We start from the raw sequence: 15,088 nt of genomic DNA, 5'->3' as shown, positions 1-15,088 counted from the left end.
TCTGGAGAGCCCCAAACAACTCCAGTGCAGTCTGGGTGATCCTCAATTTAAGCGACAGGCACTGCAGACACAGGAACCCTAGTTAGTACCCCCCGTTGGTAGAGAATCACCCCCAAGCAGTGCTTGAGAAGCTCGCCAAAAAACATATTTCAAGTATATTGACTCATGATCTCATATGCACTTGTTCATTATTGAAGTTTCCTCATGATATTTTCACGCCGGAGAGATAGCATGGAGGTAAGGCGTTTGCCTTTCATGCAAAAGGTCATTGGTTCGAGTCCCGGCATCCCGTATGGAAAGAAAGAAAGAAAGAAAGAAAGAAAGAAAGAAAGAAAGAAAGAAAGAAAGAAAGAAAGAAAGAAAGAAAGAAAGAAAGAAAGAAAGAAAGAAAGAAAAGAAAAGAAAGAAAGAAAGAAAGAAAGAAGAAAGAAAGAAAGAAAGAAAGAAAAGAAAGAAAGAAAAGAAGAAAGAAAGAAAGAAGGAAAGGAAGGAAGAAGAAGGAAAGAAGGAAAGAAGGAAGAAGGAAGGAAGGAAGGAAGGAAGGAAGGAAGGAAGGAAGGAAGGAAGGAAGGAAGGAAGGAAGGAAGGAAGGAAGAAGGAAGATGGAAGGAAGGAAGGAAGGAAGGAAGGAAGGAAGGAAGTAAGAGAGAAAGAAAGAAAGAAAGAAAAAGAAAGATAAGAGAAGAAAGAAAGAAAGAAAAAAGAAAGAAAGAAAAAGAAAGAAGAAAGAAAGAAAGATAGAAAGAAAGAAGAGAAAAAGAAAAAGAAAGAAGAAGAAAGAAAGAAAGAAAGAAAGAAAGAAAGAAAGAAAGAAAGAAAGAAAGAAAGAAAGAAAGAAAGAAAGAAAGAAATCGCTCCTGGCAGGCTCAGGGGACCATATAGTAAGGGGCCGGAGAGACTGCATGGAGGTAAGGCCTTTGCCTTTCATGCAGAAGGTCATCGGTTCGAATCCCGGCACCCATGTGGTCCCCCGAGCCTGCCAGGAGTGATTTCTGAGCATAGAGCCAGGAATAATCCCTGAGCGCTGCCGGGTGTGACCCAGCCAAAAAAAAAAAAAAGATATGCAGTAAGTATATAATATATACCTGTACATATCTATGACTATCTATATTTAATTGCAGGAGTGATCAATATTATAGGGCAAACTCTACAAAACTGGGTTATTTCATTGTCATGATAATCCTATAAGTGAAGACAACCCACCAACCCTGTGCTACAGAAGAGGAAACTGAGGCTTAAGAACTCTGTGTCATTTTAAGCCAGGTTATCCAGCTCGAATATAAACATAAACACCCTTAAAATAGTTAAGCAGCTCCTTGTCTGGATGCGTGGGCTTGCTTTTATGGAAGCTGTTGTTGGAACGCTCTTTCCCACGGCAAGCAAGGTTGCTGCCAGCTCCAAGCGGACAGACAGACGGACGGACGGACGGGCCAGCCTCGGGACAGGTGTGGCTAAAAGACAGCGATAGAAATGTCACCCATAGCTCCTCCCGCAGGGCAGCTCACTCCCGCCGGGGCAGGCGCGGCTCTTTCTTCCAAAGTTGGAGCTCTCCTTGGTGGGAGAAGGCGGGGACGGGGGGAGACCTGTGACGTCAGTGGAGAGCGGGAATAAAACTCGCGGGCCGGCCGCAGTGCGCGGCCAGGACACTGTATCGCTCCTTGGGGACGCTCGCTGGAGGAAGGATCGCTGAAAAAGGAGTACCATGCCCCAGAATGTGGTCCTTGCGGGGCCTGCGCCCTGGGGCTTCAGGCTTTCGGGGGGCATAGACTTCAACCAGCCTTTGGTCATCACCAGGGTAGGTGTTAACCCGTCTTTGGCTGCAAATCTAGATAGGGCTGGGGCTTTAGCGCTTGCTGGCTCCTTCCCGGGTTGGAGAGTGGCCTTTGAAACGGGGTGCATTGGCCTGGTGGGTCATCTACTTTGGAACGGTGCAACTCTTTGGACACTTGAGATTTGGAGGGTGTAGAATAGCTTGGAGAGTGACCTAAAATCAGTTCCGTGGTCTCTATGTTCATCCCCAAATGTTAAATCGATGGCATGACTTGCTTGGGCTTGGAAAGGGCTAGGAGGAGTGGGGTACCTCGCCACCTTAACTTCCTTTCAGTCACAGAACAAATGGGGTCCAGAGAGAAGAGGGCTGACACCAACTGCTTTGTTCTTGGAGCTGCTAACGCACCTAGTTTTCTTGTCTGAGTGAAAACTTCAGCAGGGCGCTGTTCGCAGGGCTCCACCTGGGTCCACCAAGTTGGACCTGTTCATATTAGTCCAAACTGAAAAAGTATTACCAATATGTGTATTCCTGGGTTTCCAGGAATTTTGAATAAATATTTCCCAAAACTGGGAACTTAGATTAAGGCTCAAAAACTATAACTAAAGTACAAAGATAACAGTTTCGTTTATCAGTTAGAAGAAAGTTTTCATTCAAGCCTGATAACTAAAAATAATGTCCTCATGTCCAAGTCAAGCATCTTAGTCTTCCTGGGATCAATACCCCTACTTTTTTCCTACCATGCTTGAATCCCTTGAGACCTTGGTTCCTTCTTGTGTCTTCCCTGTCTTATTAATTGACTAACTTGGCTCAAGCAGTGCCCCCCATCCCATGTACTTGCTTTTTTGTCTGTGATACCTAGATGTTTACTGGGGCCCATAAAGAGCCAAAGAAAGGGGGAAAGAAAAGGAAGGAAAGAAAGAAAGAAAGAAAGAAAGAAAGAAAGAAAGAAAGAAAGAAAGAAAGAAAGAAAGAAAGAAAGAAAGGAAAGAAAGAAAGAAAGAAAGAAAAGAAGAAGAAAGAAAGAAAGAAAGAAAGAAAGAAGAAGAAAGAAGAAAGAAAGAAAGAAAGAAAGAAGAAATGAAAGAAAGAAAGAAGAAAGAAAGAAAGAAAGAAAGAAAGAAAGAAAGAAGGAAAGAAGGAAAGAAGGAAGGAAGGAAGGAAGGAAGGAAGGAAGGAAGGAAGGAAGGAAGGAAGGAAGGAAGGAAGGAAGGAAGGAAGGAAGGAAAAGTGAAAGCAAGAGAAAAAAGAAAGGAAGAAAGGAGGGAGAAAGGAAAGAAGGGAGAAAATAAAATTCAGAGTTTCTTTTCCATCAATAAATTCTAGTTTGCTAGTCAATTTCGTCATAGCACAAATGTTTTTCTTAATTAAAATTGATATTTCACCTATAATATAGGAAGCATATTAAACATGACCTAAAATATATCCTTTCATATTTTATCTTTATTATATCTTCTGTTCCTCCTTAAGGCTTTTATTGTATTTTGTAAATTATATTTTGTCATCTTATTCTCTAGAATAGATTTTCAATAAGGTGATACCTTCTAAAATTTGCTTTTTAAAATATCTTAAAATACATATTATAGTGATGCATATCATGGAACATTTCAAGCCTGGTTTTACATTTTTCAAAAACACATAAACACATCTGACATGTGTTTCTCTATCTGACATAAAAATTTAATGTACATACCCCACAAAATGTTTCAAAATAAGCTAAGCAGAACAAGCTTCAGTGATCTAGACCAAGCAATGCCTTTTATGGATCTACCAAAGGAAACAGTTTCCATTATCTCAACTAAGAAATATTTTTAAAGTTTCTGAAGTATAATTTTTATTTGTTTATATTAAACAAAATGGAATAGTAACAAAGAATAAACTATATTTGTGTAAAATCTAAAGAAGTAATTTGTCATAAAAATCTTTTAAGCAATGTATAAATGCCTGCTATTACTATGTAACATGTCAGTATGACTGTAAGTTCAGAATTTTAAGTTATTTACATTATAACCAATTAATTTTAAAATGGTAATAATGTTTTGGAGTTGGTCAGCAGGCTATTAAGATGTATGCACCTAGTGACAATCACTATTTGGGAAATCAATTCTTGTTTAATTATTAAGACATAACTAATTTTGACTATTTATGCTGATATGTAATTCAATTATAATGAAATTATTTAATTTGACTAATTATTTTCTCATCAACTAATCTAACTCAAGATGAGCAGGTAAAACTAAACTGGTCTACATTTTAAATGTCCCATACCTTATAAATAGTAGATTCTTACTGAATTAATCAAAGCATATTCACTTGAACCTTTGTGGCTTAATAGAGAATAATCACACAATAGGTAATATTTCTAATGAAAGTACAAGAGCCTTAAAAATCTATCAGAAAAGCTATTATAAAAAATATCCTTTTCCAAAAATAATTTTAAATTACATAAAAGATAACACTTGAAAATGTTAACATGATTAAGTTAAGATATTTATATTAATGTAAAATAGAATATATTGTAGTTCATTATACTGCTAGCCGAGCTCTGGAAACAACCAAGATGCCCTTCAACATGGCTAAAGAAACTGTGGTACATATACACAATGGAATATTATGCAGCCGTCAGGAGAGATGAAGTCATGAAATTTTCCTATACATGGATGTACATGGAATCTATCATGCTGAGTGAAATAAGTCAGAAGGAGAGAGAGAAAGACGCAGAATAGTCTCACTCATCTATGGGTTTTAAGAAAAATCAAAGTCATTTTTGCAAAAATCCTCAGAGACAATGAGAGGAGGGCTGGAACTTCCAGCTCACTTCATGAAGCTCACCACAAAGAGTGATGAGTGCAGTTATAGAAATAACTACACAGAGAACTACCATAATCCTGTGAATGAAAGAGGGAACTGGAAAGCCTGTCTGGAGTACAGGTAGGGGTGGGGTGGAATGGAGGGAGATTTGGGACATTGGTGGTGGGAATGTTGCACTGGTGAAGGGGGTGTTCTTTACATGACTGAAACCTAATCACAATCATATATATAATCACGATGTTTAAATAAAGAAAAAAAGAAAAAAACATGTGAGTATTAAGTCATATTATAATTACTATCCTTGTTAATAAGCTTAATATTAATTATTCTTGATTAATATTATATTTAAAAGTTAATAAATGAGTAGCAGATAAAGTTGTATGTGTCATTAGACTAGTTTTCAGTATAATCTGGTTAGCATTTTATGTGTCTTAATTCACTTAAAATTCACAATATTCCTATGAAAAGTAGTATTAATATTAACCCTTTTTGCAGACAAAGATAACAAAACTTCAAGAGATCATTAACCAACCTGTGTATCACAACTTGAAACACAGGATGCCAAAAGCTCCATTCTGGAGTCCATTCATTTGTAAAATCTTCCTTACTGAACAAATATTTCCAAACAAGGTCCGGTATCATTCAATTCATCCCCTAGTTCTGTGGATTTGGTGGTATCTTTAACATCTGCCTTCTACTTTTCTCACTGCTTCCTATCCCAACTCAGATTTCCAACTTCATTTTCTCCCTTTCTCCTCCTTCTCTTTTCCTGTCTTCCTCCCACTTTAGTGATAAGCAATAGTTCTGCCACCCCAGATGATTTACAATTTCTCTAACATGTCTTGATTTCAGCTGTTTTGGGATTTTTTTTTTAATCTCCAAAACCCTTTACCCTCTACTACAATATCTCTCAACCTTTTTTCAAATGCTCTTGTTACCTTTGATACCCCCTCCATCCTGAACCACTTGACCACCTATGCCATGTGTTTTGGCCCCCTATTAATGAAATTTTCACACACGCAGCCAGGAATATTTTGGGTACACAGAGGGGACCCACATAATTCCCCAACTGAAAAACATGTTATTCTATTCTTTAGAAATCAATTCAAATACCATGACCCTAGTTTTTCCCCAGCAACAATTATTTTATTATTATTCATTATTATTCAATTATTCATTATTGATTACTGCCACTTCGAATCTATAATTTCTTCTTTTATCATGCCTTGTACTAGAGATGTTGAGATCTTTTGAATCCAACAGAATGTTGTGCTCTAGGACATTCAAGCTTCAATTTGGAGATTACTCCATTGCAATACACTGCTTTTATAGCATATATGTTACAGAAAAAATATAGGCTGCATGTGAATGACTAGATTGTTCACCTTATCCATTAATGTATTATAAAATTATTAAAGATCATTCATTTTAAAATTCAATATGATGCTCTTTGGCAGCTAAAATTGCTAAATAAAATATGCTAAAATTGGAACAATACTAGAAAAGCTTAGCACAGCCCCCCTATGCAGGAATGACATAAATTCATGAAGTGTTCCATGGAAAAAATTCCCACAGAAAAATGAATTGAGAATTGTTTTATTTTTAACTGATTTCTGTTTTAGATCATTTCGGGTTATTTGTTTGTTTGTTTGTTAGTTTTCGGCCACACCCGATAACGCTCAGGGGTTAGTCCTGTCTATGCACTCAGAAATCGCTCCTGGGTTGGGGGATCATATGGGACTCCAGCGGATTGAACTGCAGTCCGTCCTAGGCTAGCACAGGCAAGGCAGACGCCCTACAGCTTGCACCACCACTCTGGCCCTAGATCATTCTGTTTTTGTTTTTGTCACCAGCATTTCTTAGGAATTACTTCTGGCTCTATAGCCAGCTCAGGGGACACTCCTGGCAGGATTTAGGGTATGGGATGCTGAGACTCCAACCTGGCTTGACCACATGAATGGCAAACACCCTACCCACTGTCCTAATCCTCCAGTCTCTAGATAATTTTTTAAGTATACAAAGAATTGGATTGCCTGCACTTAATGCCTCTAAGTATTCTATAGATGAGATATATTCCTGAGCCAGTTGAATCCTGTTCTCCTACAAGCTGTATCATTTCCTCCAATGCTCCTAGAGAATTTTCTTTCTTTGCTCTACCCAAATTGGGGGAGGGATGACCAAATGTAACTTCCCATCAAATTAAAATTCCAATTCACAGAATCAAAATGAATAATTGCTTATCCAAGAGGAAGTTTTTGTCATTTAACAAAAAACTAAAACAAACAAAAGGCAAGGACTGGAGAGATAATACAGAGAGTAAAGTACTTGTCTTGCGTGTAGCTGACCTGGACTTGATCCCTAGCATCCCAGGTGGCCCTCAAAGTTACTGCCAGAAGTGATCCCTAAATGTAGAGCCAGGAGCACTGGCAGCTTTGGCCACCCCCCAAAAAATGAGCATAATATAAAATGAATCAAATAACAGTCTCAAAGAACTTTAGCAAGTGCTTGTGATACAATGTGTAGAAAAACATCTCTGGACAATTATGCTTTGTGATTTGTGCAATATAAATATAAATTGTGGATATTAGTTATTTCAATCTCCATATAAAACTGGCCTGAACATTTTGTGTCTATTAGTGAGCACCTTTTCTTACATGACAAGAAGCTTCTACTGAGTCTCTTTCTTAGGTTTTTTGGCCACCCAGAAGGTGAATCTGCTATCATGCCAAGTTACAAATATTTTGTTTTCACTAATGTTCCAATTTGGAATAAAGGACAGCCTCTTTTGTGGACAGGATGTAGAAATTCTGTATACATCTAATGCCAGAATATCTTTTGTCACCCATTCATTTTCCTTTCTTCCCTCTTCCCACCTTCCCATTCAGAGCACACCAGGTTGACCAAGGTTATTGGAACTAGAATTGTTCTATGAACTTGACAACTGATGTAGAAAATGTTTGTGTATTAAGTTTTGCAGACCTTGACATAGAAATATCTATTAGTTTAGTATCATTTAGTTTCATCTTAGTTAAGTATAAACTATATTTGAAATCAAAACTTTTAGAAAGAAATATTTACAGTTGAATGAAATGCTTTTCCAGCCTGAAGCAAAGGGAAGTAAGAAGGCTGATGTAAATAAATCTCAGATGTATCAGTACAGAAGTGCTTGTTCAAATATTCATGTGATGTGTATATCCTGAAACTTTGTTTATGGATGTATTATTGCATGTGGCAGTTCTGTAAATTATACAAAGTAACTTAACGCTTTCTCCCTTGAGATTCTCACTTCCCAATAGACAAGAAGGGACACACACAGGAACTCCCACAATATACCCTAAGCTTCCCCCACTGCCTAAAATCTCAAAATATGTTCTCTTTATTTGCCTCCCTTCTCCTCCCCCCCCACTCCATGGACTATTCAATATTTAATGACATTTGTACGTTGTACAAAAAGATCTTCAGAGTGAGGGAATACAACTCTGCACACATCCAGAATCTAAACCTGGAAAATAAATCATGACTAAATATCACTACACAGATAGGACATATGTATATATTAGATATGACATTTCTTTTTAAAAAATAATTTGAACTTTTTGTTTTGTTCATTTTGGGACCACACTCAGCAATGCTCAGGTATTCCTTCTGGATCTGTACTCAAGAATTACTCCTGGCAATGCTCAGGGAACCATGTGATATGACAAGATAGACATATGCAAGGTGAACACCCTACCCACTGTTCTATTTCTCCAGTCCAAATTTTAACTTTTTACATATATTTATTTCTAAATTGTCTATCTTCCCAATTAGACTGATTGTGGACATATATATTTTATTTATATTATAATGCTTTCACAATACAAATCTAGTGTTTGAAATTAATGATCTACTGAAGATGAGGGTATTTAAGTGATAATATACACAGCAAGAAGGTCTAATGTCCTTATATAATAGTAATTTATCATTACTATGTTTTTGAGGTGCCACTACTTAAAGCAGAAAAATTTATAGGACTTAATTTACTTTAAAACTCAGGGCTGGAGTGGTATCGCAGCAGTAGGCATTTGCCTTGCATGAGGCTAACCCTAGGATGGATTGCAGTTCGTTCCCTGGCATCCATATGGTTCCCCAAGCCAGGAGCAATTTCTTTTTTTTTTTTTTTTTTTTTTTTTGGCTTTTGGCTTTTGGTTTTTGGGTCACACCCGGCAGAGCTCAGGGAGTTACTCCTGGCACTATGCTCAGAAATTGCTCCTGGCAGGCTCAGGGGACCATATGGGATGCCGGAATTCGAACCACCATCCTTCTGCAAGCAAGGCAAACGTCTTAACTTCCATGCTATCTCTCCAGCCCCAAGAGCAATTTCTGATCGCATAGCCAGGAGAAACCCCTGAGCATCACCAGGTGTGACCCCAAAAACAAAAACAAAACAAAACAAAACAAAACAAAAAAAAAACCTCAAATGATTCCAGGAAACCAGTTTTTATGTATTACTTGAGGTTGAGTCATTAATTAAATTTTTTTCAATTTCCTTATCCTAATTACATAGTTAATTTAAGGCTGTGTCTCTATGACAAATCCAATATTCAGCCTTTTGGGTGAAATTGCTAAAATAATAAATTCTCATTTGACCAAAATAGTTTCATCCCTAAAACATTTATTGTGTTATTTTTAATTTTTATTTTAGGCATCATAGTTTGTAATACTATTAATAATAATTTCATTTATAGCACTATCCCTCACCACACTCCCCCTTGAGAGTCCATCTACCTCCACCATCATTCCAGTGCCTCCCCATATTCATTTTATTTTGTGATCAAAATCATTATAGGACTATTTTCTCATAGAAATAGTGGATAATGGGGCCAGAGCAGTGGCACAGCAATAGGGCATTTGCCTTGCACACAGCTGACTAGGATGGACAGCGGTTCTATCCCCTGGCTTCCCATATGGTCCCCCAAGCCAAGAGCGATTTCTGAGCACATAACCAGCAGTGACCCCTGAGCATCACGGGGTGTGGCCCAAACCCCACCCCCACCCCAAAAAAGAAAAGAAATAGTGAATAGGATCTGGTTGAAGGCATTTCATAGCGTTATTTCCATTTAGAAATATTTTACCAGACCCAGAATTATTCAAAAGTTTCCATCTCCATTGTGACTTCTAGAAGTTAAAATAGGTTCCAAACTTCCTACTTTATCTAGCAATGGTTTGTAAAAATCAGTCCATCTGTTTTAACCTTTACAAACTGAAAGCTTTTCTTTGAAATTAAACATGAATGAACATGACCTAATGTGTTGCTTTTAAATTTTCACTTAAGTTATTTAAGCACCAACACATTTAATAGATTTAAGTTTTATAACAGTATTTATTTAGAAAAGCCTACCTTTTTCTAATTATGGTTAGGATGTGTAAATTTGTATGCTTACCTTGTTCATAAGTATTTTAAACAAAGATATGTGAGCTTAGATACTGAGTTTTGCTGAGTTTGTAATAATGGCATTAACACAGAAATTACCAAGAACATTTTATATTACAAATATTACACTTGGAGAGCTCTTACTCATAATTTTTTTTCTTACTCATAATTTTGATCTCTGCATCAACTCTAAGGCAATTTGGACAGAAATGGCTTTATTTCTCAGGAGAGAAAAGTCAGGCCAGTTCCAAATAGAGAACTCTGGAATACAAAAGAAGATAAAATATGATGAAAAACTAATGATTATATTTAAAGCAAAGGCAGTATTTAAATTATTAACTGTAGAAAATATTAAGAATGTGTCAATTAGGGACCGGAGAGATAACATGAAGGTTAGGTGTTTGCCTTGCATGCAGAAGGACAGTGGTTCGAATCCCAGCATCTCATATGGTCCCCTGAGCCTTCCAGGAGCTATTACTGAGCATAGAGCCAAGAGTAACCCCTGAGCACTGCTGGGTGTGATCCAAAAACCAAAAAAAAAAAAAATGTGTCAATTAGATCTCAACAAAACTGGGGCTGGGAATATCATAATAAATGATAACAAAATTATTTAACAACAAAAAAAGAAATATAGTGCTTACTGAGCTGATACCATTCTGAACTGTTTTAAGTTATACCAAGGAAACATTTATGATGTTACAAAAATGAAATATAAATATCAGATTGAAAAGCTCAAGAGGTGGCATGGTATTGTGTTTATTGCTTTTTTACACTGAGCTGTGATTTCTTTCAGATTACTCCAGGAAGCAAGGCGGCAGCTGCCCACCTGTGTCCAGGCGATGTCATCCTGGCTATTGATGGTTTTGGTACTGAGTCTATGACTCATGCTGACGCGCAGGACAGGATTAAGGCAGCAACGCATCAGCTGTGCCTCAAAATTGACAGGTGCGCTTTAATAAATGGTGTTTAAATTTGATCTGTTTTGCAAGAGAACCTGAGCTCAAATTATAAATGATTTCCTCATTCCAGTAAAAGGAGTATTAAAGGACCTAGAATTTTTATTTCTTAAAAAAGGCACCGTGATTTATGAAGCAGGCCAACAATAGAACTTAGGCAAACAATGTTCTAACTCCAATCCCACCCTCCTTGTTAGTGTTCCTCTACCAATCCATTTTCTTCTGTCCTCCTCACCAACTCAGATTAATTGGCACATTTATATATAAATTTAGTATTGTAGTTTGAGTTGCTTGCTTACAGTTGTGTTGGCTCTATTGATTCAGATATATACAACTTTTTATTTAACTTAATTTAATTGAAACCATTGTGATTTACAAAAAAATATTCAAATTTTATATGTCACTTTGATCTGTTTTTCACTGAAATCAGTTGGTCTAGTAACTGTTAAACTCTTTCTAAAAAGATTGCTCAGGAATGTCAAGAAATATAAAAACAGTAAAAGAGCATTATCCCTGTAATTGACTATAAAAATGGAAGGAAGGAAGGAAGGAAGGAAGGAAGGAAGGAAGGAAGGAAGGAAGGAAGGAAGGAAGGAAGGAAGGAAGGAAGGAAGGAAGGAAGGAAGGAAGGAAGGAAGGAAGGAAGGGAGGGAGGAAGGAAGGGAGGGAGGGAGGGAGGGAGGGAGGGAGGGAGGGAGGGAGGGAGGGAGGGAGGGAGAGAGGGAAGGAGAGAGGGAGGGAGAGAGGGAGGGAGGGAGGGAGGGAGAGAAGAAGGGAATGAGGGAAGGAAGGAAGGAAGGAAGGAAGGAAGGAAGGAAGGAAGGAAGGAAGGAAGGAAGGAAGGAAGGAAGGAAGGAAGGAAGGAAGGAAGGAAGGAAGGAAGGAAAGAAGAAAGGAGGGAGGGAAAGAGGGAAGGAAGGAACGAAGAAAGAAAGAAAGAAAGAAGAAAGAAAGAAAGAAAGAAAGAAAGAAAGAAAGAAAGAAAGAAAGAAAGAAAGAAAGAAAGAAAGAAAGAAAGAAAGAAAGAAAGAAAGAAAGAAAGAAAGAAAGAAAGAAAGAAAGAAAGAAAGAAAGAAAGAAAGAAAGAAAGAAAGAGAAAGAAAGAAAGAAAGAAAGAAAGAAAGAAAGAAAGAAAGAAAGAAAGAAAGAAAGAAAGAAAGAAAGAAAGAAAGAAAGAAAGAAAGAAAGAAAGAAAGAAAGAAAGAAAGAAAGAAAGAAAGAAAGAAAGAAAGAAAGAAGAGAGGGAAGGAAGGAGGGAGAGAGTGAAGGAAGGAACAAAGGAAGGAAGGAGGGAGGGAGGGAGAGAGGGAAGAAGGGAGGAAGATTATTTGCCATGTGAATACTGCACAGCACAGATAATTGTACTGCTATAAATGCAGTAAGAAACAGAGTCTAGAGATTTTCTTAATAGAATCTTTTGTTTACCAAAAGAATAATCATGTTAAAAATGTTTGTTACTAATTTATTATATGTCTTTATACAACACTAATCCAGAAGAACCTCCACTGGTTTGTGGATTTGCATGTGAACTATATGAACATGTTCATTACTAAGCTTTTTTAGTGGTTTTGTTTTGGGGTTACACCTGATGGTGCTCAGGCCTTAGTTCTGTGCTCTTAGTTCTGTGCTCAGGGACTACTCCTTGATACCACATGTGATGCCAGGGACTGAACCCAGTTCAAATGCATTTCACACAGAGCCTTACCCAATGTACTATCTCTTCAGTGAGACATTTCTAACAAAGACTGACAGTCTTTTGGATCCTTTGCAGCAGAACTCTGATAAAAAGTAAATTATAAAAATGATTTATTGTTGCAGCTGTATAAATCCTGTGACTATTTTATTTACAATGTCGACTATTTTATTTACAATGTGGTCCAGAAGGAACAATCCATCAGCCAGTCTGCCATTTCAAGGAATGAATTGACTTTTTCTCTGTCTGTACAGAATCTGACAAGCACACGGTTGGTTAGGAGCCACACAATCCCAAACAGACACATGAGACAGGTTGGACAAAACACATCTCCTAGAAGCCAAGAGTAAATCCTCTTGGCAAAGTATGGTTTTCAGTGATGGCCTGGAGAAGAACAGAGGGAAGCAGAGACCTCAGGAATTTGCCCTGAGGTCATTTGCAGGGATTGTCTCCAGAATTCCCATCCCCATAATGTACTGAAGTTCCATCTCCTCCAGAAACTATACAAATTATTGGCTTTAGTGGTACTGTGATAATAAGCAAATGTGTGTGTTGGTGTGTGTATGTTTGTGTGTGTGTTGGTGTTGGGGAGAATCTGGATAATCAGCAAAACATTTCTTTCTCACAGCTGTGGAGATCAGACATTTGAGATCTGAGCGCCAGTGTGGTCAGCTCTGATGTGAACCCAATTCCTGGTTGTGTCTCACAGAGCCTTCCTTGTTGTGTGATCTCATGCTTTGCCTTCTTTTTATAAGGGTGTTAATCCCATCCAGAGGACCTATTCTAACCCTTATTTCTTCCCAAAGACCCCACTTCCAAGTATCATACTATTGGGGATGTCATGATCAGCGCACAAATTTTAACAGGACACAAACACTGAATCGGCTCTAGTCCTCCTGGCTATTTTGATTAGGTCAAATTCTCCCCAAGGTACGCCTAAGATATCAGACAATTTCAGGATACAATACTGAATAATGAGCAAGGAATAATGTTCTTGCTTAAATCATCATAGTAGTTGCATGAACATCAGAGAAAATCTTTGGATAATTCATTTATAGGTGAGTTTCCCCAACTAGAAGTCAAATAGTAGAATTTTTAATTTATTCAATTAATTTTATCTGTAGGGCAGAAACTCGCTTGTGGTCACCACAGGTATCTGAAGATGGAAAGACCCATCCTTTCAAGATCAACCTAGAATCAGAACCACAGGTATGAATTTTATTTTATTCATTTCAGATATGAACTTTGAATTGAATGCTATTATATTTTAAGTAAAATTTCTATTAAGGGGAGAAATTGATAAAAAAAAGAGATGAGAGCTCTCTTTCCTCTCTCTTTTCTCTTTCTCTTCCCTCCCTTTCTCTCCTCCCTCTCCTCCTCCCCACCTCTCTTTTCCCTCTCTCCTTCCCTTCCCACTCCCTCCCCCCCCCTTGAATTTTTTCCTTCAAAAAAAAGACAGAAAAAAAGAAAGAGATGAGAATAAGCCACCTGATGAAGTAGTGTCTACCTTGACTCCCTGAGATTAATTTATATTGTTCATATTTTCCCATGCCAAGGCAAACAACTTTCTGAAAGACAAATATATTCTTGTCAGGTAGAATTTGTCTATCCATGAATTTACTTGTCTTTTCACTTCTTATAAATGACCAAGCAGTTAAAAGAAGTAAAACAAAAATAGAATCTAAGCACTTGAAACAGGTCCCTCTAATAGTTATTCAGAACATTCTTCAGACTTTGTTCAGATATTACTTTACATCCTCTTGTTAACTCTCAATTCTGGCATTCTATAATAAAATTTATTCTACCAAAAAGAAGTTTTCCTTTATGTCATCATAGTTATATTCTAACCATGGCTGTTGAATTACAAAAGAGAAAGGATTTTTCCCTCAAGGTGAAAATAATGAGCTAAATTAATCTAAAAAATCTGATGCTGACCTAACACTGTACTTTAAAACCTCAACAAAAAATAGTGAAATTAAACCAACCTTCAATGGACATCCATTGGGACAGTCATTAAAATGTAATTTTAAAAAAGGATTTTAGAATTTCTAGTCTTCAGAAATTGCCCAAGTTTAGAGATTTAGAGCCACAAAATTAAATACCCTTTTAAAAACATGTCTACAAAACAATATTAGATAGATCCAACATACTGGTTTTCCATGTGTCAATTGAAATCTAACTGAAAACATGCTTGCTTTGAAAATTTAAGCTATGATGTCCCTTATAGGATTATGAACTCCTGACTCTGTCCTCAAGGTTTATTTTTCCCTATCCTTTTTTTTTTGGGGGGGGGGGATGCACACTGGCAGTGTTCAGGGCTTATTTCTACACTCTACACTCCTAGATTCATTTCTGTTGGATTCGGGGAACCATATGAAATGTCACAAATCAATCTAAGTCAGCTGCATGCAAGGCAAATACTCTGCCTGCTGTACTATTATTCTGCC

General features: G+C 37.4%; 1 protein-coding gene across 2 annotated transcripts in view; it reads left to right on the top strand.

Annotated features, from left to right (window-relative positions):
- The first annotated feature begins 1,580 nt into the window (after positions 1 to 1,580).
- The window catches only part of PDLIM3 (PDZ and LIM domain 3), a 33,832-nt gene continuing 20,324 nt past the window's right edge, over positions 1,581 to 15,088 (top strand). Inside the window, exons 1-3 of one of the 2 annotated variants that reach the window (XM_049772391.1) lie at positions 1,581 to 1,795; positions 10,786 to 10,937; positions 13,766 to 13,850. In XM_049772391.1, coding sequence (XP_049628348.1) covers positions 1,703 to 1,795; positions 10,786 to 10,937; positions 13,766 to 13,850 — 330 coding nt within the window. In that variant the 5' untranslated portion in view covers positions 1,581 to 1,702. The remainder of the gene's footprint in view (positions 1,796 to 10,785; positions 10,938 to 13,765; positions 13,851 to 15,088) is intronic. The other variant, XM_049772389.1, reaches the window with a different exon arrangement.

This window comes from Suncus etruscus, chromosome 4 (assembly GCF_024139225.1).
Source record: "Suncus etruscus isolate mSunEtr1 chromosome 4, mSunEtr1.pri.cur, whole genome shotgun sequence".
Lineage (NCBI taxonomy): Eukaryota > Metazoa > Chordata > Mammalia > Eulipotyphla > Soricidae > Suncus > Suncus etruscus.
The sequence above is the reverse complement of the archived record's forward strand: the minus strand, read 5'-3'. Positions and strand labels throughout refer to the sequence as shown.